General features: G+C 39.9%; 1 protein-coding gene across 1 annotated transcript in view; it reads right to left on the bottom strand.

Annotated features, from left to right (window-relative positions):
* Gabrr3 (gamma-aminobutyric acid type A receptor subunit rho3) overlaps positions 1-19,315 on the bottom strand; it is a 51,328-nt gene that overhangs the window by 13,977 nt on the left and 18,036 nt on the right. Inside the window, exons 3-6 of the mRNA XM_059277631.1 lie at positions 18,196-18,263; positions 10,699-10,922; positions 7,220-7,302; positions 6,109-6,249 (exon numbers count right to left, since the gene is read on the bottom strand). Coding sequence (XP_059133614.1) covers positions 6,109-6,249; positions 7,220-7,302; positions 10,699-10,922; positions 18,196-18,263 — 516 coding nt within the window. The remainder of the gene's footprint in view (positions 1-6,108; positions 6,250-7,219; positions 7,303-10,698; positions 10,923-18,195; positions 18,264-19,315) is intronic.

A 19,315-nucleotide genomic window follows, 5' to 3' on the forward strand; every position in this document is an offset into this window, starting at 1 on the left:
GGGTCAAACTCTCAGCTATCACATACTGTGACATACCCACCTGTGTTTCCTCAGCACCAGCCGGTACCTGAGCTTCCATTCTAACACTGGTAGATGGCCTGAACTACAGTCTACTTAATTATTCATCCAAAATGATGCTTAACTCCTATACCCAAGCTTGGGGGGGGGGGCGTTAGTGGTAATTACATATTGTGTGTGGCCTTTAAAGACCCTTTTGCACACTTATGTTGTTTGCAGTGTTTCTACAAGAAGGAAAGGCTTCAGTGCCAATTGATGATTGCATGTCAGAATTCATGATTATTTATTAGCTGTAAATGAAGAACATTTTTATCTGTAAGAAAAGATTTGGAGTAGATCACTGGACCTTAGGTTGGGATCCAGAACACTCACTAAGGGTTCAATCTGCAACAGATTACCAATGGTGATATTTCTTTGCATATTGTTGGAATCATATAAACTCATGTTGGTGATATGATGATAAATACAATTGTTGTCATTTCCATAGCAAAGTGTACAGAATTCTGGTTTTTTGCATTTACTATAAGGACATTTACAAGGCAGAAGGTTTATATGACCTTAAGAGAAACCAGAGTATATAAAGAAGTTTAAAGCCAAGTTTTCCAACCATCTGTAGGACATCTCTGAGTATTATTCATCATGATGTCTCAGGCTACACTGAATAATTATGTTTTTGGTTTTCTATTCATAATTACTTATTATTTTATTTGATATGCGTGTGGATGTTTTGCCTAGATGTATGTATGTGCACTATGTGTATAACTGGTAGCTATGTAGGCCAGAAGAGGACACTAGATCCCCCAGAACTGGAGTTACAGATGGTTGTGAGCTGCCATTCGGGTGATAAGAATTGAACCTGGGTCCTCTGGAAGAGCAGCCTCCGAACTTAACTGCTGAGCCATCTCTCTAGCCCCTTACTCATACATTTTAATGCATAGTAATAACCATGTATCAATCTTTACATTTACTGAAATAAGGTAATGAATAATGAAATGAGTAAAGGCTAAAATATGCTTTATGAATGGTGTGTAGACTAATTTTATGTATCAAATTTTTTGAGATGAAATTATTCAAAACCCAGAGACTATAGGCTAAATTTTAAAACAAGATCACAGGCACTGTAAAGCTAGAGAATTCTTTTATTATTTTTAGTAGTAATTTCTTAGGAGACACAAATAGTAAGCCTGTTGGGAGACACAGGTGAATTGGTTTAACGTTGAGCATTAGGACAACTACATTGAATTGGGAGGCTCTGCATCCAGCCTCTGATTCTCAGTTAACTGCTTATTATACTTCTCATCTTATTAGATACTAAAATTCTCACTGTTAGCTGACACATATGCCTTGGAACATATATACTTACATACTTGAAGATTACTAACTTCATTAGCAGTGGAAATAAATGATACATCAGGCAGAGTATTCTAAGGTTAGAATAGACACTCCCCTTTGTTCCACTCATTGACCTGGATTTGCACTTGATCTTAGCCAAAAGCTTGCCAAGTGTCACTGTTTGTATCTGTCACTCACTTCACTATGTGTGAAATAGAAAGTTTTGATTATGCCTGTAGGGTAGAATAATAATATAGCAACCTCTACAGCTTCATATAATTGTTGAAAAATTAAAATAAGGAATGATCACAAAAGTGATTTATAAATAAAGATAGTATTCGAGTATAGTTACTCCTACAGATGTGTAAAGAGATTGGGTCCAGGAACCTTGGACACTGATGTCTATAGAAATGCAGGTGCTCATTTAAAATCCTTTAGAATTATTTGAATATAACCCATTTATATCTGACCATGTATTTTAAACAATCTCTTTTATTTGTAGTGCGTAATACAATGTAAATAGCTGTTATATTGCATCACTTAGGGAGTTCTGACAACACATTGCTGTGTTCATGCTCAGTACAAATATGTTCATCAATATTTTCAACTTACAATTGGCTGCATCCATAGATGTGAGAGCAATGGATACAGAGGGTTGATTGTATGTGGCTTTCTGTTTATTACTGAGTTCTTGAAATAAATTTAGGTGACTATTCTTTTAATGAATTTATTATTATTATTATTATTATTATTATTATTATTATTATTATTATTATGCAATGTTAAGGATTAAACCCAGAGCCTTAGAAATATGAGGTAAGTATATATCACTAAACTGCACCTCTCTTTATTTAACATTTTTCTAGAGAATTATTATCTGGGATTTGATTGATGGGGCTGGTGCAAGAGAGTAACCAGAAGGAAGATCCACCCTGCGGATCAGGAAGGGAAGACCAGGATTGGGTGGACAGTAGGTCAGCAGGGCTCTCTTACCCATTGCAACAGGTCATGCTGCCTTGTAAGAAGGTTGGATCATCACTCCAGGTAATGTAACGGAGAGTCTGATTTCATCTTTAATATTAAAGTACTGAGAGTTCCCAGGCTCCATTTCCATGTCCCTTTCTACCCCATAAATAACAAACTAAAAACCAAAAAACAAATAATAATAATAATACTAAACTCCGCAAACACAAAAATAGAACAAATCCACTTTTGGCACCTGGGAAAACTTCAAGCCATCAGTGTCTAATTCACCAAAAGGAACACCCTCGACCTTAGCTCTACCCAAGCCACCATACGACTCCAAGCCAGTTGCTCCTTCCTGTGCTCTCAGCTATTTTTCGACCTGCTAGGCAGTCTGGATTGCTCTTTCTAGGAAGCTCACAATGTGAGCCACAAACTCTTCATACCTTTATGTGTGTGGCATCATCCTTTTTAATGTGAACTCCATTTTAGGCATGTGTATGAGAGGAAATCTCCCATTGCCTTCATCAGTAGAAAGAAGCAGAACTAAAGACTGTGAGAAAAGGGCTGGCAGTAGTCGAGGTGCCATCCAAAGACAGCATTAAAGGCTTCTTCTATACCTATAAATTGTCACCTTTAATCACTTTCTGACACCAAGGCTCCAGATTGTATTAAAAGCATCACAGTGAAATGGTGATGATGAGAGTTTCTAACTAATATTGCTCAAGCAGCACTGTCCATACAGTTAGTTAAATGTGTCAGTTAATCTACAAAATCCCAGGAGACAGAGACTATTGTGAAGCTCCATCTTAAAGCTAAAGCAATTGAGGGTTGGATTAAGCAACTCTTCCAAGGTTGTCCTGGTGGTAAGTGATGGAATAGAGTGTGAACTTAGGCAGCGGCCCTTGTACTTTAGTTTGACAACAAATAATTTTCCGGTGCGTTCCACACAAGTAGGAGTCTTCCCTTTGTTAATTCAAGGTATTTCCTTTGTGAGTTCAAGGTGAGTTAGAAGAGCATGGGAATGGATGAGGGACAGAGAAACCCTCTCCTACTTGTTGATGTTGCTGGGTGGCCATGGGTTTGTGCAGAGGCAATGGGAGTGGTGAAAGCATTGTAAGAAAAGTAAGACTCTGTGGTTCAGCTACACATGGAAAGTAAGTCTCTACACCTCCCTCCAATTCCAGCTTTTACCCTGGGAGCCAGATGCATGATTTATTTTATTTATTTTTCTTGTATAGTAATTCGAGGATGGTGGTTATAGTTGGTAGTTGTGATGATAGGAGTAAAGAGAAACATTTACAGTCATTTTGATAAAGCTAAAATGTTTAAATGGGAGGGCACCACACTTAGAATTGAAGGATAACATGAGGCGGAGCTGCTACCTACTCATGAACTGAAATCAGTTTCTAAGGCCATCTTGCTGAAGCTTGGGAACTAGTTGAATCTGGGCGCAACTATTAACTTGATGTTTGAACATAGCTTTCAAAATGCTGTGGTCTTGCATTTTTCTACTCTTAGAACCCATTTTATTCCTTCTCGTTAAAAATGTGCATGTTTTAACAAAATTAGAACTGAAATAAAATTGAAACTCTTCCCAATCTCTATCCACTTCTTAGAATTTTAAAACAGACTGGCACATAAAAACATACCCACATGTGTATAAATTATTTCCCCAGTAACAAATATGAGCTTTTGTTAAAGATCCTTCTACTAGTTGCTTTTAAAATTAAAACAAACTACATCATGCTGTACAAAACTGGACATCTAAAATTAATTCGATCTTAGTCCATTTTTCATAGAAACTAACATTCTATTTCTTAAAAGTACAATCAAACTGGAATGCTAAGGCTTTATAGTTTGTTTAAAAAATACGTAAAAGGACCTTTGTGAACAGATTTTCAGTGATGTTTTGTCTGATTTTTGACAGACTCTAAAACATGGAGAGAAGAGGATAAAAATTACTTAGTGTTGATCCTGCCCGGGTGATAAATGGTAGAGGTGAATGGAATGATTTAGAGATAGAGTTAGAAATTGGAAGACTTACCCTCTACTTTTACTTCAAACTTGGTTGAATTTCTACCAAATATATTCCTGGATATTTAAGCTTCAAAATCCTGTGTTTCCTATGTATCACATTATGATAACATTTAAAAGACAGATTATAGGCATAATTTATTATGTATCAAAGTTATTTTAATACGGAAATAATAAAGAAAAATTAAAACTCATATATATCATGTCTACCATGTACATTCATTTATTTAAATACTAATTTAATTGAACTGAGGACTAAAGATATTAAATTCCTGACATCACATATGAAAAAGGAGCAGAAGAAGCAAAAAACTGAATCACAACAGCTTATCTGCTTGAAGTGTGTTTAGTATTTCAAGGGCTGTTTGAACTTTTGAAATTCTTTTTGGATTATCTACCACGTATTCATTTATTCAACAATTTGATTCTGAGACTCTTCTATATGCCAGGGATATATAAGTGATCAAGGAACACAAATGTGTGTTATTCCCATATCAGAAAATGCAAGGAACATGATTAAAATTAATAGCATCATTTGTTGAATGTCAAAGAACACAAGCAAACAGTGAAATGCAAGCAAGTGAGACAGACCTTTCTCCCTGATCCAAACAGCTAGAGACACATTGGTCCCTGGGTTGCAATTAGCCTCTTTGAGATTTAAATTTTGGTTGTACTCTTAAGACACAGACTTTTACATAGATAACTCAGTATCTGCTCCTCAAGCTCCAAGGCTGAGCATGTGGGAAGGATTCTAGCCAGGGAAACTCCAACCAGGAAGGCCAGCTGCAACCACACCTTGTAGCCTGAACCCAGCTCCTTGAACCACAAATGATATTTTATCTGCCTAGAATGACAGAGAGTGCTTGTCACTCGCCTGATGGTGGATAATGGCTGTGGGGTGTGATGTTGTGGAAGAGGTCAGAAAGAGGCTGCTCCTAACTTTAGTTAACAGCCAGATCAGTTTTTAAAACTCCTGGGATAAATGCTACCAAATCAGAAATCTATAAGTCATGGTGAAGCGTATATACTGTACTTCTGATTTTAAACAGATTTTCTCTTTAGGGCAACAGTGCACCTTGTTAACTCAGTTGTATCAGTTGATTTTTACTGAGCATCTACCATATGTCAGGCATATTCTAGGATCTGGGAAGAAATGGTTAGCAAGGCAGATAGAGTTTCTGACCTCTTTCCAAAGATAGACTTAGACAATAGACAATGAGGCGTCTACTTCAGTTGGAAGTACATGCTGTGAAGACAGGAAATAGTGAGGAAAGAGGCCTAGTTTCAAAGGGCTAACTAGGATATCACCATTTGGGAAGATATTTCACAAAGTGATGACTAAAGCAAGCAATTGGTCATGAGATATTGGGGCAGGGGCAGAGCAAAGCCACATAGGAGAAATGAGATGAGAGTGTCTGAGAGCAAGTGAGAGGGAAGTCGAGGACAATATGATACAGGAGCAGGGGTTGGTGGGAGGTCAGAGCAGCACGCAGGGTGTAGATCATTGAGAAGCTTGCCTTGGTTCTAAGTGTGATGGGAAAACACTAAAGGGTTTTGATCTAGGAAGGGTTTTGAGCAGTGATTTCCATCTTGCCAAGGTCGTTCTGGAAGTTCTACTAAGCATAGAGTGGAGGGGCCAAGAATGGAATCGAGGCATCTTGTTGGAAGGGTTTGCACAAGTGGGAGAGAAAGATGTTTACATCACAGGCAGTAGGCACTCAGGAGTGGCCACAGAACTGTCTGTGTGCAGCGCTGTACCTGTGCTGCTGTAGAAAGCCAACCCACTGGATGCGCTGAACTCCTCAATGAAGAACTGAGAAAGGGCGATGTGCTCTTCTGTGTTCAAGGACTTGTTGCCATGTTTCCAGTAGAGCATTAGGTCCTCTTCATTGTAGGCGTCTAAAGTAATACAGACGGTCCCTGTCTTAGAGGTTAGGTGAGGTCTGTAGCCATGTTTAAGCAGCTCTGAACCCCTAGTCTCTGGTTCAATGGCATCCAGGTGCTATGTATCCAAAGATATTTTCCAAGGGACCTAACAAACCCGCACTTCAAAAAGGAAACAAAGCCCAACACCAGCCCTGCATCCATCTCTAAAATCCAGAGACTGAGGACTGTCAGGATGGAAGTGTTCCTCCCTCTGTGATGCTTAAAATTCTCTAATGTACCTATCTGTGTGTATTCTCATATGAAATTAAGCCAGGCCTCCCTCAGGGTGAGGCCAGAGCACCACCTCACATGGGCCGAGTCCATACCTTAAAATTTCTTTAATGTACCTCTGTTGGATGAAATTCTTAAATGAATCTTATGATTTTTTTTCTTGGGTTATAAAATGTTTGTAATAGATGTGTACAAAGGAACAGATGTGTAGGCGGTATCCATCAGTTTCGGTCAACATTTAAGCTGTCTCATCAAAAATAAATATTGAGTAACAGTAATTGGCAGGGAGCTGGAACAGAGGCCCCATGACGAAGTCGGTGCTCTAACCTGGGTTCCTGTGGGGAGCTTGGGCACATTTAATAGAGGATTGGAGCTTGTCCAGATTTAGGATTCCAGGACCTTCCACATGTGGAAAATCGGTGCTAATGTTAGGAAGCTGCCTTTTCATTGCTATTGTGAAAAACACAGAATATTTAATTACCAAAGCATTTTCCCCTGAATCTTCTCATTTGAAAGACAATCTGTCATCACCATCATTAGAAAAAAGAGAGGTGAAAAGCAACACAATATAACTGGAAATTACGGTAAGATAGAAAAATATGGTACGATGTTTAAATGATTGCTAAACCCATGCTTACTTCCCTGTGAATGTGTGAGGGTGTGTTCCGATGATGATGATGCAGGCTTATTTTTACCAGGCAGAAAGACTTACAGCTTTCCAGCTCCAGAGAACAGTTCTGAGTGTCCAGAGGAAACCTGCTGAAGTCCATAAAGCACATGGCCGAAACGGTTATCCTGTAACGGAGTAAGAAAGAGAACTGCGATCATTTCTCCATATGGCCCAACTAGCATGCAGCAACAAAGCTTTTCTTTTTTTGTTTTTTGTTTTTTTTTTTTGGTTTTTCGAGACAGGGTTTCTCTGTGTAGCTTTGTGCCTTTCCTGGAACTCACTTGGTAGCCCAGGCTGGCCTTGAACTCACAGAGATCCGCCTGGCTCTGCCTCCCGAGTGCTGGGATTAAAGGCGTGCGGCACCACCACCCGGCTCAACAAAGCTTTTCATTGGTTGCTTGCTTTGTGGGCCTTTCAAGGATAATGAAAAGCAGGCCTGCCTGTCTTCTGTCCAAATAACAAGAAAGCAAACTCAGAAGGACAGGGATTACTCAAGACAGACATTGATGAGTGAATTCTTGCACTTGCTCCTGATTTCACCATTTCCTGCTAAGCTCCTTTTGCATTTTCTGGCGCTGATTTTTTTTTTTCTTCAGAAAAATACTTTAAAGTCAGATACTTTCTGTGGATTTAAACATGTTCTGCTCTCTAGAAGATGCAAAATTTAGTAGTCTCCAGTAAAAAAGAGTTGGGGTGGTGACGATACAAATCTATAGGAAAAGGTTTCCTTCACAAAGCACTAGGAAATTTTCCTTCTGGTACTGAGGCAAAGCCGGGAGCATGTTCAGCCATAGATCTACATGCATAACACATGATTCAGGAACTATTAAGGCAAAGGCTTGTGTATTGATGAGGCTTATTTTTTTCTTAAAATTTCATATTCTCCTGGATTCTCCTGGCTTCAGGCAGAAGCTGCCATCCTATGATCCTGCGTCAAAGTGAGAGCTGTGGTAGCCACAACAGCAGATGAGAGGTTCCTAAAAGGCCCCGAGCAAGGCTGCAAAAACAAAGGCAGCAGATGCTCCTGCCCGGTGCCCCTGAGTTACTCAGAAGAGTAGAATCATTTTATCTTCTGTGACCTGAATTTTATTGTCAGTAGTCAAAGCATCAGTAACAGAGTTGTGTGGATGCTCTTATGTGCAAAACACACACTTAGTCTGGTGTGTTCCTAGTACATTAAAGGAAGTGTTTCCTGAGCTCTTTATACCACTTTGCTTCATAGTATACATGAAGAAAGGAATGGCTGAAGAGGATTTTGGCTAGGTGGCCTCAGAACCCAACCTGATATCAGGAGACCTGGATTTGTGCCTGGACTGGTTCTTTTGTTGGATTGAAGAGCTGTGCTCACAACAATTTTGAGTCCTCTTGAGTATGGGCATCTTTAAGAACACCTCCAGGGTTAAGTTTCCTCAGAAAGACTCAAAGAACTCAGCTATTATGCTCATGGGTACACATGAGTGAGGAGCATTGCACTTTATATAATGAGGATTAAAACAATAACCAGAAAAGGAGAAGAAGGCCGAGTCCAGGAGAGATCACAACACATTTCAGTTGTCCTTCCTGGAAAGTGTGACATCATTCTTCCAGTAGTGATATATATGGCACCATGCACAGAGCACTGGGGACCAGGAAAGCTCACGAAGGCCTTGGTGAGGAAAATGTTAACTGACAGTTGACCAGCCAGATGAGTGATCTTAGTTTCATCCTCTCCAGAGGTGAGAATAATATCATGGCACAAGGAACATATGATAAACACCATGAGCATATACTCTCTGGTATGGCTTATGGACTCCAGATGAAGAGAAATGCTCTTCTTAGGCAAGATAGTCCAAGAGATTAAAGATGACTTCATCATTATCTGCCTGGCAAGGGCCAAACAGACATTAGAATGTGCAATGTAAAAAAGATCCACAGAGTTTATCTATTACTGTTCATCCTCTCACCAAAGTAGCTTGGTCGGCTCTTTGGTATGATTCTGTTTTTGGTTCTTAGTGACTTTTGACACTAGTATTTATGAGTCTTATAGAAAACAGTACTGGAGTGGGGTGTGGCTGGAGAGATGGCTCAGTAGTTAAGAGCACTGACTGATCTCCCAGAGGACCAGGGTTCAATTCCTAGCACCCCCGTGGAAGCTAACAACCCAAGATCTGATGTTCTCACACAGACATACATGCAGGCAAAACACCAATGAACATTAAAAAAAAAAAAATAAAGAAAACGGTACTGCTCACTAATTACCTTTATAGCTTTTTATAAATGGCTGATGATAGCTACTCTGTGAATGATATTTCTAATGAAAAAATTCTTATTGCTGCTATAACAGCTAATCACAGCATAAATGTATTTTTTCACAGTTCTGCAGGCCAGAGGTCTGATTGGAATCACTGGTCCAGAATTACTCTTGTAAGACTTCTTAGGGGAACATCTACTCACACTGGTTGACACCAGCTGTCCTTGGCTTGGGATCTCACTGCCAATTCTTCTTTTGTGTGTATGAGATTTCCTCTCCCTTTTCTATTAAGATTCTTATGCTGCATCTAAAGCCCATACAGATACTACAGGACCATTTTCCCAAGTTGAGATCATCAATTTAGAGCTGGGTGTGGTGGCATACACCTTTAATACCAGCACTCGGGAGGCAGAGTCAGGCAGATCTCTGTGTTTGAGGCCAGTCTGTTCTACAAGGAAAGGTCCGGGACAGCCAGGGCTACACACAGAAACCCTATCTCTAAAAACAAAGAAACAAACAACAAATAATTAACTTAATCACATTTGCAAGTATTCCCCCCCCCCCAATATAGAGCAACTCACACAGTTTGCAAGGATAAAGACTCCAGTTTTTAAAACATACTATAGACCCTGTCTCAGTTTTCTAGAGCATTAAAAAAGCTAAATAGCTTGGACATTTCCTTTTTTAAGAATTTCTAATATAAGCTGTTCCATATGCACAGAACTCATTTGGCTAAAATAAAATATGGATCATTAAAGATGAAAAGCCTACAACAGCACAGTGCTGGAATACATGTTTTAACTAAAACAAACGAAAGAGCGAGTGAGAAAAATTATGTTAACTTGTATTGCGATTATGCCTTCATAAGACAAATGAAGGGGCTAACTGAGGAAAGTATTTTGCTAATTCTAGATTCTAAACTACCTGGTGGAGTACAGGAATAGGAGGGAGTTGGTTAATAGACATGGGTTCTAAGCCCATTGTTTAGACATACCTAAACATACCTAAACAATTGTGTTTCAGGATTTTTAAGGATTTCCAGAATTCAGCTCCACTCTATTTGTCCAAACGGTATGTGACCAGAGTGGGACTATACAGAATAGAACGAAATTCTTTAAAGTTTTGGGTAACAGAAGTGGGGAAAATAATCTACACAATCTGATTGTGTCCCAACCTTCGGTGTCATGAACCCGACAGCAGGGCTGTTAGTTTAGTGTGAAGAGAGATTCAGAAAGTTTGGTTTGGATGGCCGTGGTCCAAGGAAGCCAAAGGCCACAGGCGGCTCTCATACCTGAGGCTGAAGAGAACGTTTCCATCCGGGTGTACTCGAAGCATGATATTCTCCACCGTGGTGTCATGGATGAAGGATCTTTTAGAATGGACAAAGAAGATGTCAGGCACCCAAATCTTTTGTATCAATCTGTGATCGAAGGTCATGCTCTTGTTTGTAGTGCTAGGAAAGGCAAGCCTCTCATCCTTCCAATAGTGCCTGAGATAAAAAGTCATTGTAAAGTCCTGGGCACAGAGAAAAGGACCAGTGAGAACCAGTGCTCAGATCATCACTTCAGCCTTATGAACTCACTAACGGTCACAGTGTTCATGGTTGTAAGTTATTGTTTGTATTGCAGTTTCAGAGAGATGTAGGATGAAGCTAACCCTCACTTTTCCTCATACCTCTTCTCCACTCCCATCTCCAACTTCTTCCCATTCCCTTTCTCCCCTGCTTCCTGCTTCCTTTCTTTCCCTTCCACTTCCTACTTCTTTTTAATCATGGTCCTACTATTGAAATACAGTCCATTATTTTAACTCAGGATCCTGTTGCCTTGGCCTCCTGAGGGCTGGAACTATAGCATATACCACCATAGTTAAGAAAAATCTGCGCAAGTATTCACCTTTAAATTTGTTTTTATGTTCATTAGTTTGTATTATTTTTTTTAATGGATCTCCCACTAGACACTACAGTCGCACAAGAATGTGTGTGAACACAGTATTTATTAGTGGAAAGCAAGTTGTTAGAGATTCAAGGCTGCATTTGATGCTTGGAAGATAGAAAGGATACTGTGAAGTGATGCTTTCCACAAGAATCACTTCTGAGGCTTGTTGAGATGCTCACTCACTAGAAGCAAGTTGCCAGTGTTCCTAGTTCAGAGAACAGGGCTCATTCTGAACTGGCATTGCATACACTAGCTGTAATGCCAGGCTTTGCTGACTCCCCATGGGAGGCCATACCTTTTCGGAGGAAGGGATGGGGGGTGGGCTTGTGGGGAAGGCTTGGGGGAAGCAGGAGGAGGGATGAGGGCAGATCTGTGGTTAGTATGTGGAATGAATAAAAAATTTCTTAATTAAAAAAAAGAATATGGCAACAAAGGGTAGGAACCTATGTTAGCATCCTGTTTCGCACAGTTCAAGGGGCTGAACTGATATGCATGCCAGCTGTAAGAATAATGATAAAGCACAAGGACAAATAGCCAAACTAGTGGAAACACTTGAACTATGAACCAATAGCTGAGGAGCCCCCAACTGGATCAGGCCCTCTGGATAAGTGAGACAGTTGATTAGCTTGATCTGTTTGGGAGGCATCCAGGCAGTGGGACTGGGTCCTGTACTCAGTGCATGAATTGGCTGTTTGAAACCTGGGGCTTATACAGGGACACTTGGCTCAGCCTGGGAGGAGGGGACTGGACCTGCCTTAACTGAATCTACCAGTTTGAACTCAATCCTCAGGGTAGTCTTTGCCCTGGAGGAGATGTGAATGGGGGGTGGGCTGGGGGGGGGGAAGCAGGAGGGGCGGGGGGGGGAGAACAAGGGAATCCGTGGCTGATATGTAAAATTAAATTAAATTATAAAAAATAATAATAATTTGTTTTCTTCATGTGAAAAAAAAGAATATAAGAATGAGGAATAAAAACCTATACTAATATTATAGTAAAAAAAAACAGAGAAACTCTAAAGAATTTGAATTTTATATAGCATTCAGAAGTTACAGTTAATATTTTGGTTGGTTGAAAAGAAATTCCTATCATCCAAGTCATTGGGTCAGGATATAATATGTTTCACTTTTCTTGACTATGTTTCACTTTTCACAATTGCTTACTTATCTTTCTCAACCCAAATCCAACTTTTCTTTGATGTGTGTAACATGATTTTGGTATTCATTGTACAAACAAAGATAAGTCTCAACTGTTTGCCCAGCTACATCCTAGGTTCCAAAAATGTCCACTCTGAATTAACTGTGACCCTTAGCTGTGGGTGGCTGTAGATTAGAGTGAGGGCCAGTAAACAAACTGTTTCTTCAACAGCGTGACACTACTTCCCAGGGAATTGTGTGGGTTAGCGTATGGATTGGTTTAAGAGGCATATACTTGGAATGATATGTTCAGTCTGCTCCAGAGGTCATTGGTCAAACACTGAACATATGAAGTCAGATAGCTGATACCGGTGCCTGCCTTTGAGACATTAGTATTACCACTAGCTAACATGATCATGAGTACCAAGTATAGACAAATTTCTAAACAGTCTTATTAAATAAGAAACACAGAGTCAAATATAGGGGTGAAAGCCATAGAGATCAGAGAAACAGGAATAGCCACCAACTAACCTTAGCTCATCATGCTGCCACAGCTTCCCAAGAGAACTAGCTTCTTCCTGTCTAACTTGCGCCCTTACTGTCTTGCTGTTCTGCCTTCTCATTGGCTCTTAACCCAGCTACCTCACTTCCTTGTCACTGCCTGTCTGTACCGACCTCCAGGTCTCTATGGTTGGTTCTGAGATTAAAGGCGTGTGCTACCACCACCTGACTTTTGTTTATGGCTGGCTATTATGTCCTCTGATCTCCAGACAAACTTTATTTATTAACATACAAATAAAATATCACCACAACCAAGCTGAAGTTTGCTGAGTGGAGAGTGAGACAGAACTTAAAGGGAATTCCAAGTGAGGCAAAAAGGATGAGATGATAATATATAGAACATTTGAAAAAGCTGGAGGAGGTCACTCATATTTGTAAAGTGTTTTCTAGTTGGGCATGATGAAACCAGCCCATGTTTATCTGAGACTGAGCAGCAAAGTAAGCCTAATTTAGGGGAGAAGGACAATACCCAGTTTGGGGATCTGTAGAGAAGAGGGGGGTGTTAGGCATAGGCTAGCTCATTGAATGACTTAAATATTATTTAAATCCCATTTCAGAATTCCAATAGACAGTAAGAAGTATTAGTAAGAGCTGCCTTTGGGTCAGGAAGTGTGGGGATATTCAGGCCATTGTTTTAGGGAGGTCCAGGGCACTATCATTTGGGCAAGTGCTGGGAAATAAACAATGTTTAACTTGAGGCCTTTGTGAACTAAATAGATAATGGAGAAGAAAAATTTAAGACCAGATTGTGACACGGGTAATGAATGGGTCATAGAAGATTTTGTTTAGATCTATCTGGAATTTTCACACCTCCTCAAGTTTTCATTCAGTTAGGAGGAAGAATCACCATAAAAGATATATGATTAGATAAACAGCCGAAAGAGCTGTATGACTCAAGAACGTACATTCTTTAGTTCCCTTAAGCGAGTCTCGCTTTGCTCCCTTTCTCTCTTCCTTTCTCACTCTTTATCCTTAATTGTGGTATTGGCAGGTTTAGTCATATGTAGAATCTAAATTCAAAGTTATTTCTATAAAACAAGTATATATAGTACAAAGTACATGTCAAAAAGTTTTACTTAAAATATCTATAAGCAACTTTAGAAAATTTCATTAGCATATATCTGTGAAAGCTTCAAAAAAAGAGAATGAAGTATAAGGATCAATATGTAGAATCCTTTGTAGATAATAACAAATTTTTTTTCAGATAGAAACAAAATTTAGAATGAAAATACTTCCAGTTTTTCCCTATTCATGGAGGAAGTGCTCCTTGATTTTATTGAAGGCAAGTATCCCACATGTGGAAGATTCACATGTGGAAGATTCACATGTGGAAGATTCACATGTGGAAGATTCACATGTGGAAGATTCACATGTGGAAGATTCACATGTGGAAGATTCACATGTGGAAGATTCACATGTGGAAGATTCACATGTGGAAGATTCACATGTGGAAGATTCACATGTGGACTCTCAAATAGCTGATCTCATCCCAGTTGGGAGTAGAATGTTGGTTGCTAGAACCTGAGAGGAGCCGGGAGGTGGGAATAGGCAGATAAACTGGGGCTAAGTTCCAGCAGGATAGGAAGTCCCAGTGTGATATTATACAGGAAGTCTTGGTGTTGTATTACACAGAAGAATGACTGCAGGTGTGTGTATTTCATCATCGTTGTGCTGTGCATTTCAAAAAGCAAGCAGAAATTGGAGTACTTTTACAAAAAGTGTGAGGAGATAGCCAGGTTTTGATGGGAATACTGTGAATTTTATATGTGTCTACCTCATAAATCACACAACTTTGACATTTCAATTTAAAACACCTTTAACACCCCCTCACATAAGTCCAGGCTGTGACGTTTAATGCGGAAAAGAAAGGATGATTACAGTTACAATCTCAAATAATGCTAAGGACCAGCTGTGTAACTTCAACGAAAAGGGAGACAAATCTAGAGACAGACAGAACCTGGGGTCTAGGGCCAACAGGAGGGCACAGGATCCATCTAAAGACACTCAAAGTTAAATCAATACAGGGGGCACTAAGAGACAAAGTACATCAAAAGACCCATAAACTGCATTTTACTTGGTGCTGGGTACCTGCAGAGAGTATTAGTTATTTACCTGCACACATAATCAAAACAAAGGAAACCCATGTAAAGAGGGCAGAAGAGACAACAAAACGAGGAGTGGGGATGGATGGGGGAGGGGCAACTCAGCTAGCATGGTTCCAGGGACAAACCTGACTGGCGCTTCATGGGATTGAAGACAAGACAAACACACACGCGAACAGGCAGAAGTCTGGGATTGTGTGGTCTGGGCTCTCTGCTGGAGAAGCCTGTGCACCTAGGACCCTCCGCTTGTTAATTATATAGACTTTGAAGGGACAGCAGCGTTGTTGCCCACAGCTGAGCAAGGAAGCCGGTTATTACACACAGCTGGACAAGCAGGCAGGGTTTATAGTGTACAGCTGGACCTAGGGGTCAGGTTTAGCCAATCTCTGAAGGAGCAGTCTTCAGGCTGTAAATGTTGGGCGAGGGGTGAAGCTATGATGTCTATATTTCACACATGGACCAGAAGAGAAGGCTTTGCCATCACTCCACGGGCCTGAGGCTCTGGGCTCCTGTCAACAGCATACAGTTGCTTGGGATTTTCCTCACTCAGGACTTCCTCTGTTCCCTGGCAGCCGTTCGGTGAAGGCGAAGGGGAGGGAAGGACCACTGAAAATGTGTCTTAGAAAGGCGCTGTATTTGGCATGCAAACGTAAAGGAAAGGACTCATCAAAACCCAGACCATATAAAATGAACATAAAACAAGGAGGTTAAAAAAAAAAATCCACCTGAAAATGAAGCATTCAAGTACGAAAGCTGGGCCAGCATCAGCGCTTGTTACAGTAAAATACCTGCAATGCTGCAAATCACTTAAACGAAAAATGATTCGGAAAGTTACCTAGACAAAGACTGCCCTTATACATCAGACATAGGGGAAATGAAATGGAAAAAGTATGGTCGAGGCATTAAAACACAAAAGTGGCTAAAAATGATGAAATCAGGTTACAGAAGGGAAAAGGCACAAAAAGCAGGTAGAGTGGGTTGGAGGACTGGGGAAGGCTAAAAGGGAGACTGATAGTAAAGGTCATTTGTAAGTATTTTCTTTTTGAATTTCACTTCTATCTGAAAATATTGATTTTATTATTTAATAGACATTCTATTAATAGACATTCTATTCATCCTGATACTTTATTCTCTCTTGTTTTGAAGCTTTTATATTTTTTTGTTTGTTTTTTTTGGTTTTTTTGAGACAGGGTTTCTCTGTGTAGCTTTGCACCTTTTCCTGGAACTCGCTCTGTAGACCAGGCTGGCCTCGAACTCACAGAGATCCGCCTGCCTCTGCCTCCCGAGTGCTGGATTAAAGGCGTGTGCCACCACTGCCCAGCATTTGAAGCTTTTAAATGTGTATTCTCGTGAAGTTTTTCAAAAGTGGTGCCACCACCGCTTGGCATTTTGAAGCTTTTAAATGTGTATTCTCGTGAAGTTTTTCAAAAGTGGCTTTTAGATATTTTTTAATTTATTTTTCATAATCTGTAGGTTCTTTATATCAGGTGAATGGATAGTAATATTTTACTGGAAACACAAAATTTGGGAGTAAACATTTTTTAAATAAATCTTTTTGGTGTATGAGCTATAACATGTATAGTTATTTCTGTAGACAAAAGTTTTGAATTTATTTGTATCCAACAATTTAGTCGTTCTTATTTTTTCTTCCCAATATGCATATGTATATAAAATTATTATATATCCATTTTTATATATGACTATAAATGAAATAGTGATTTTAAAAATAAAAAAATGGCCGGGTGGTGGTGGTGGTGGTGGTGGCGGCGGCGGCGGCGGCGGCGGCGGCGGCGGCGGCGCACGCCTTTAATCCCAGCACTTGGGAGGCAGAGGCAGGCGGATCTCTGTGAGTTCGAGGCCAGCCTGGGCTACAGAGTGAGTTCCAGGAGAGGCGCAAAGCTACACAGAGAAACCCTGTCTCGAAAAAAACAAACAAACAAAAATGTTGTTTGAAATATAGGTATTACATTGGAATGCAAAACATCAAATCAAGCTCATCTATATTTCTATAACATACTGTGGTGATATTGTGTCCCCCAATACATTGTGCACCCTAATAAACTTATCTGGGGTCAGAGAATAGAACAACCACTAGATAGACATAGAGGCCAGAAAATGGTGGCACATACGCCTTTAATCTTAGTATTCTGGAGGCAGAGATCCATCCAGATCTCTGTAAGTTCAAAGCCACACTGGAAACAGCCAGGCATGGTGGCACACACCTTTAATTCCAGCACTTGAGATCTCATGTCTTGCTAGGTAGACACATGCCTTTAATCCCAGGAAGTGATGGCAGGAAGCAAAAAAGGTATATAAGGTATGAGGACCAGGAACTAGAGGCTTTTATGATTTTAAGCTTTTAGGCTTTCAGCAGCAGTTCAGCTGAGATCCATTTGGATGAGGATTCAGAGGCTTCCCATTTGAGGAAACAGGATCAGCTGAGAAGTTGGCAAGGTGAGGTTGGATGCTTGTTCTGTTTCTCTGATCTTTCAGCGTTCACCCCAAAACCTGGCTCCAGGTTTATTTTTATTAATAAGAACTTTTAAGATTCGTGTTACAACATACCATGGGATAACCAAAATTTTCTAAATTAAATGTGCTGATCATGAATCTTAAAATGCCCCTATCTTCTGATATTGGTTATTTAGAGACAAGCAGAATTAATATCAACAGAAACACCTGGAAATAATAAAGCTCGGCATAGCAGTCTATCATTTTATGAACAAGGCCCTGGGGCTGAGATTTCATAGTTCACAAACTGTGTGGCTGTTTTTCTTTGCACACTTGCTTTCAAACTGTGACAGATGGCAAATTTACCATGATATTCTGCAGGAAGCCGTACACGAGAAATCATGAGACAGAAACAGGGGAGGAAAGAATCTGAGTGTCATCAGGGGGAGAAAGAAGTGAATGGAAGAGAGAAATGCAACCACAACCCTACTATGATGCAAAGTAGGAAAGACTAATAACTGAAATGGCTTATTCAAAAACCAATGGTTTCAAAACTCTTATTTTATTCTTTTCAGAAAAAAGCTCAGTACCCTATGGGAAAACTCACCATGTCAACCTCTGAAATGCTGTCGATGCTTTCAACCTGGACATCTATACCTACTGGCACTGGGGAACCTTCAGAAAGAAAAATGAAAAATTTACTGATAAACGCATTGTAATTTTTGGACATCTTCCAAAACCAAGAAAGACCGTTGTTCAACAATTGAAGGTGATTTATTTTTTTCCAATATCTTTATTCGTCATTGCCCCTATTTTCTATTGAATCATTTGTCATACCCTCAAATGTAATAACTAAGGCACATGCACGAATAAACGCTACTCCGATCATCATTGCTCACTTGCATGGAAAATCCTGAAGATTTCCTTGTACAATATATTCTAGAACTGGCGTTTTCAGTTTGTTTATTCCGTGTTTTGGTTGGTAGGGATACAAAGAGTAACAATGTTTTGGAAACATATGTAAAAACATGTCAGATCATGCTTTTCATATAATAATGGCAGTTCAGTGAGTTTTATAGAGTCCTTGGCTTTGGAAATGTCAAATCCATTTCTCTCCCCCACTGCCAGCCCTTTTCATTCATGAAGCAGTTGGTGGTCGAGAGAGAGACAGATTCTCGAATGCTGCAGACTCAGATATGTCTCCTTGTAGATCAGCATCCTTGGAGGGCACTCGGGAAGAAGCAAACAGTCTAGAAACTTGCTCGATGAAACACACTCAGATGGAAACAGAAGCATTCTTAGATAGTGGACTTCAAACTCACTGGCAGCTGGGGCTCCTGAAACAGGGTAAATGGCAACCTGTGGCATTTTCACTAAGAAGGTATTTCAACACTCTCTCTCTCTCTCTCTCTCTCTCTCTCTCTCTCTGTATATTTAGGAGGATTGCTGTTAAATAACTTTATCGTTTAGTTTGGGGCATAAAATTTGATCTGCATCTATGTTGACACAATCCATATGTTTACATATAATCTCTGCATGCATTTTCTTACTGTAATAAGTCATTCTCATTAATCGTATTGCCTTGTCGAGTTAAAAAGAACTTTCAGCTACTAACCAATAAAGATTAATCCTGCACAGCTGAGTCCCAGCTGTTTAATCAAGATGTTGGGATTTAGATGAATCCATTCTGGGAAGCTTCCACACTTGGCTAAAGAATGACTGAGTAT

The sequence above is a fragment of the Peromyscus eremicus genome, chromosome 12 (assembly GCF_949786415.1).
Source record: "Peromyscus eremicus chromosome 12, PerEre_H2_v1, whole genome shotgun sequence".
Taxonomy (NCBI): Eukaryota; Metazoa; Chordata; class Mammalia; order Rodentia; family Cricetidae; genus Peromyscus; species Peromyscus eremicus.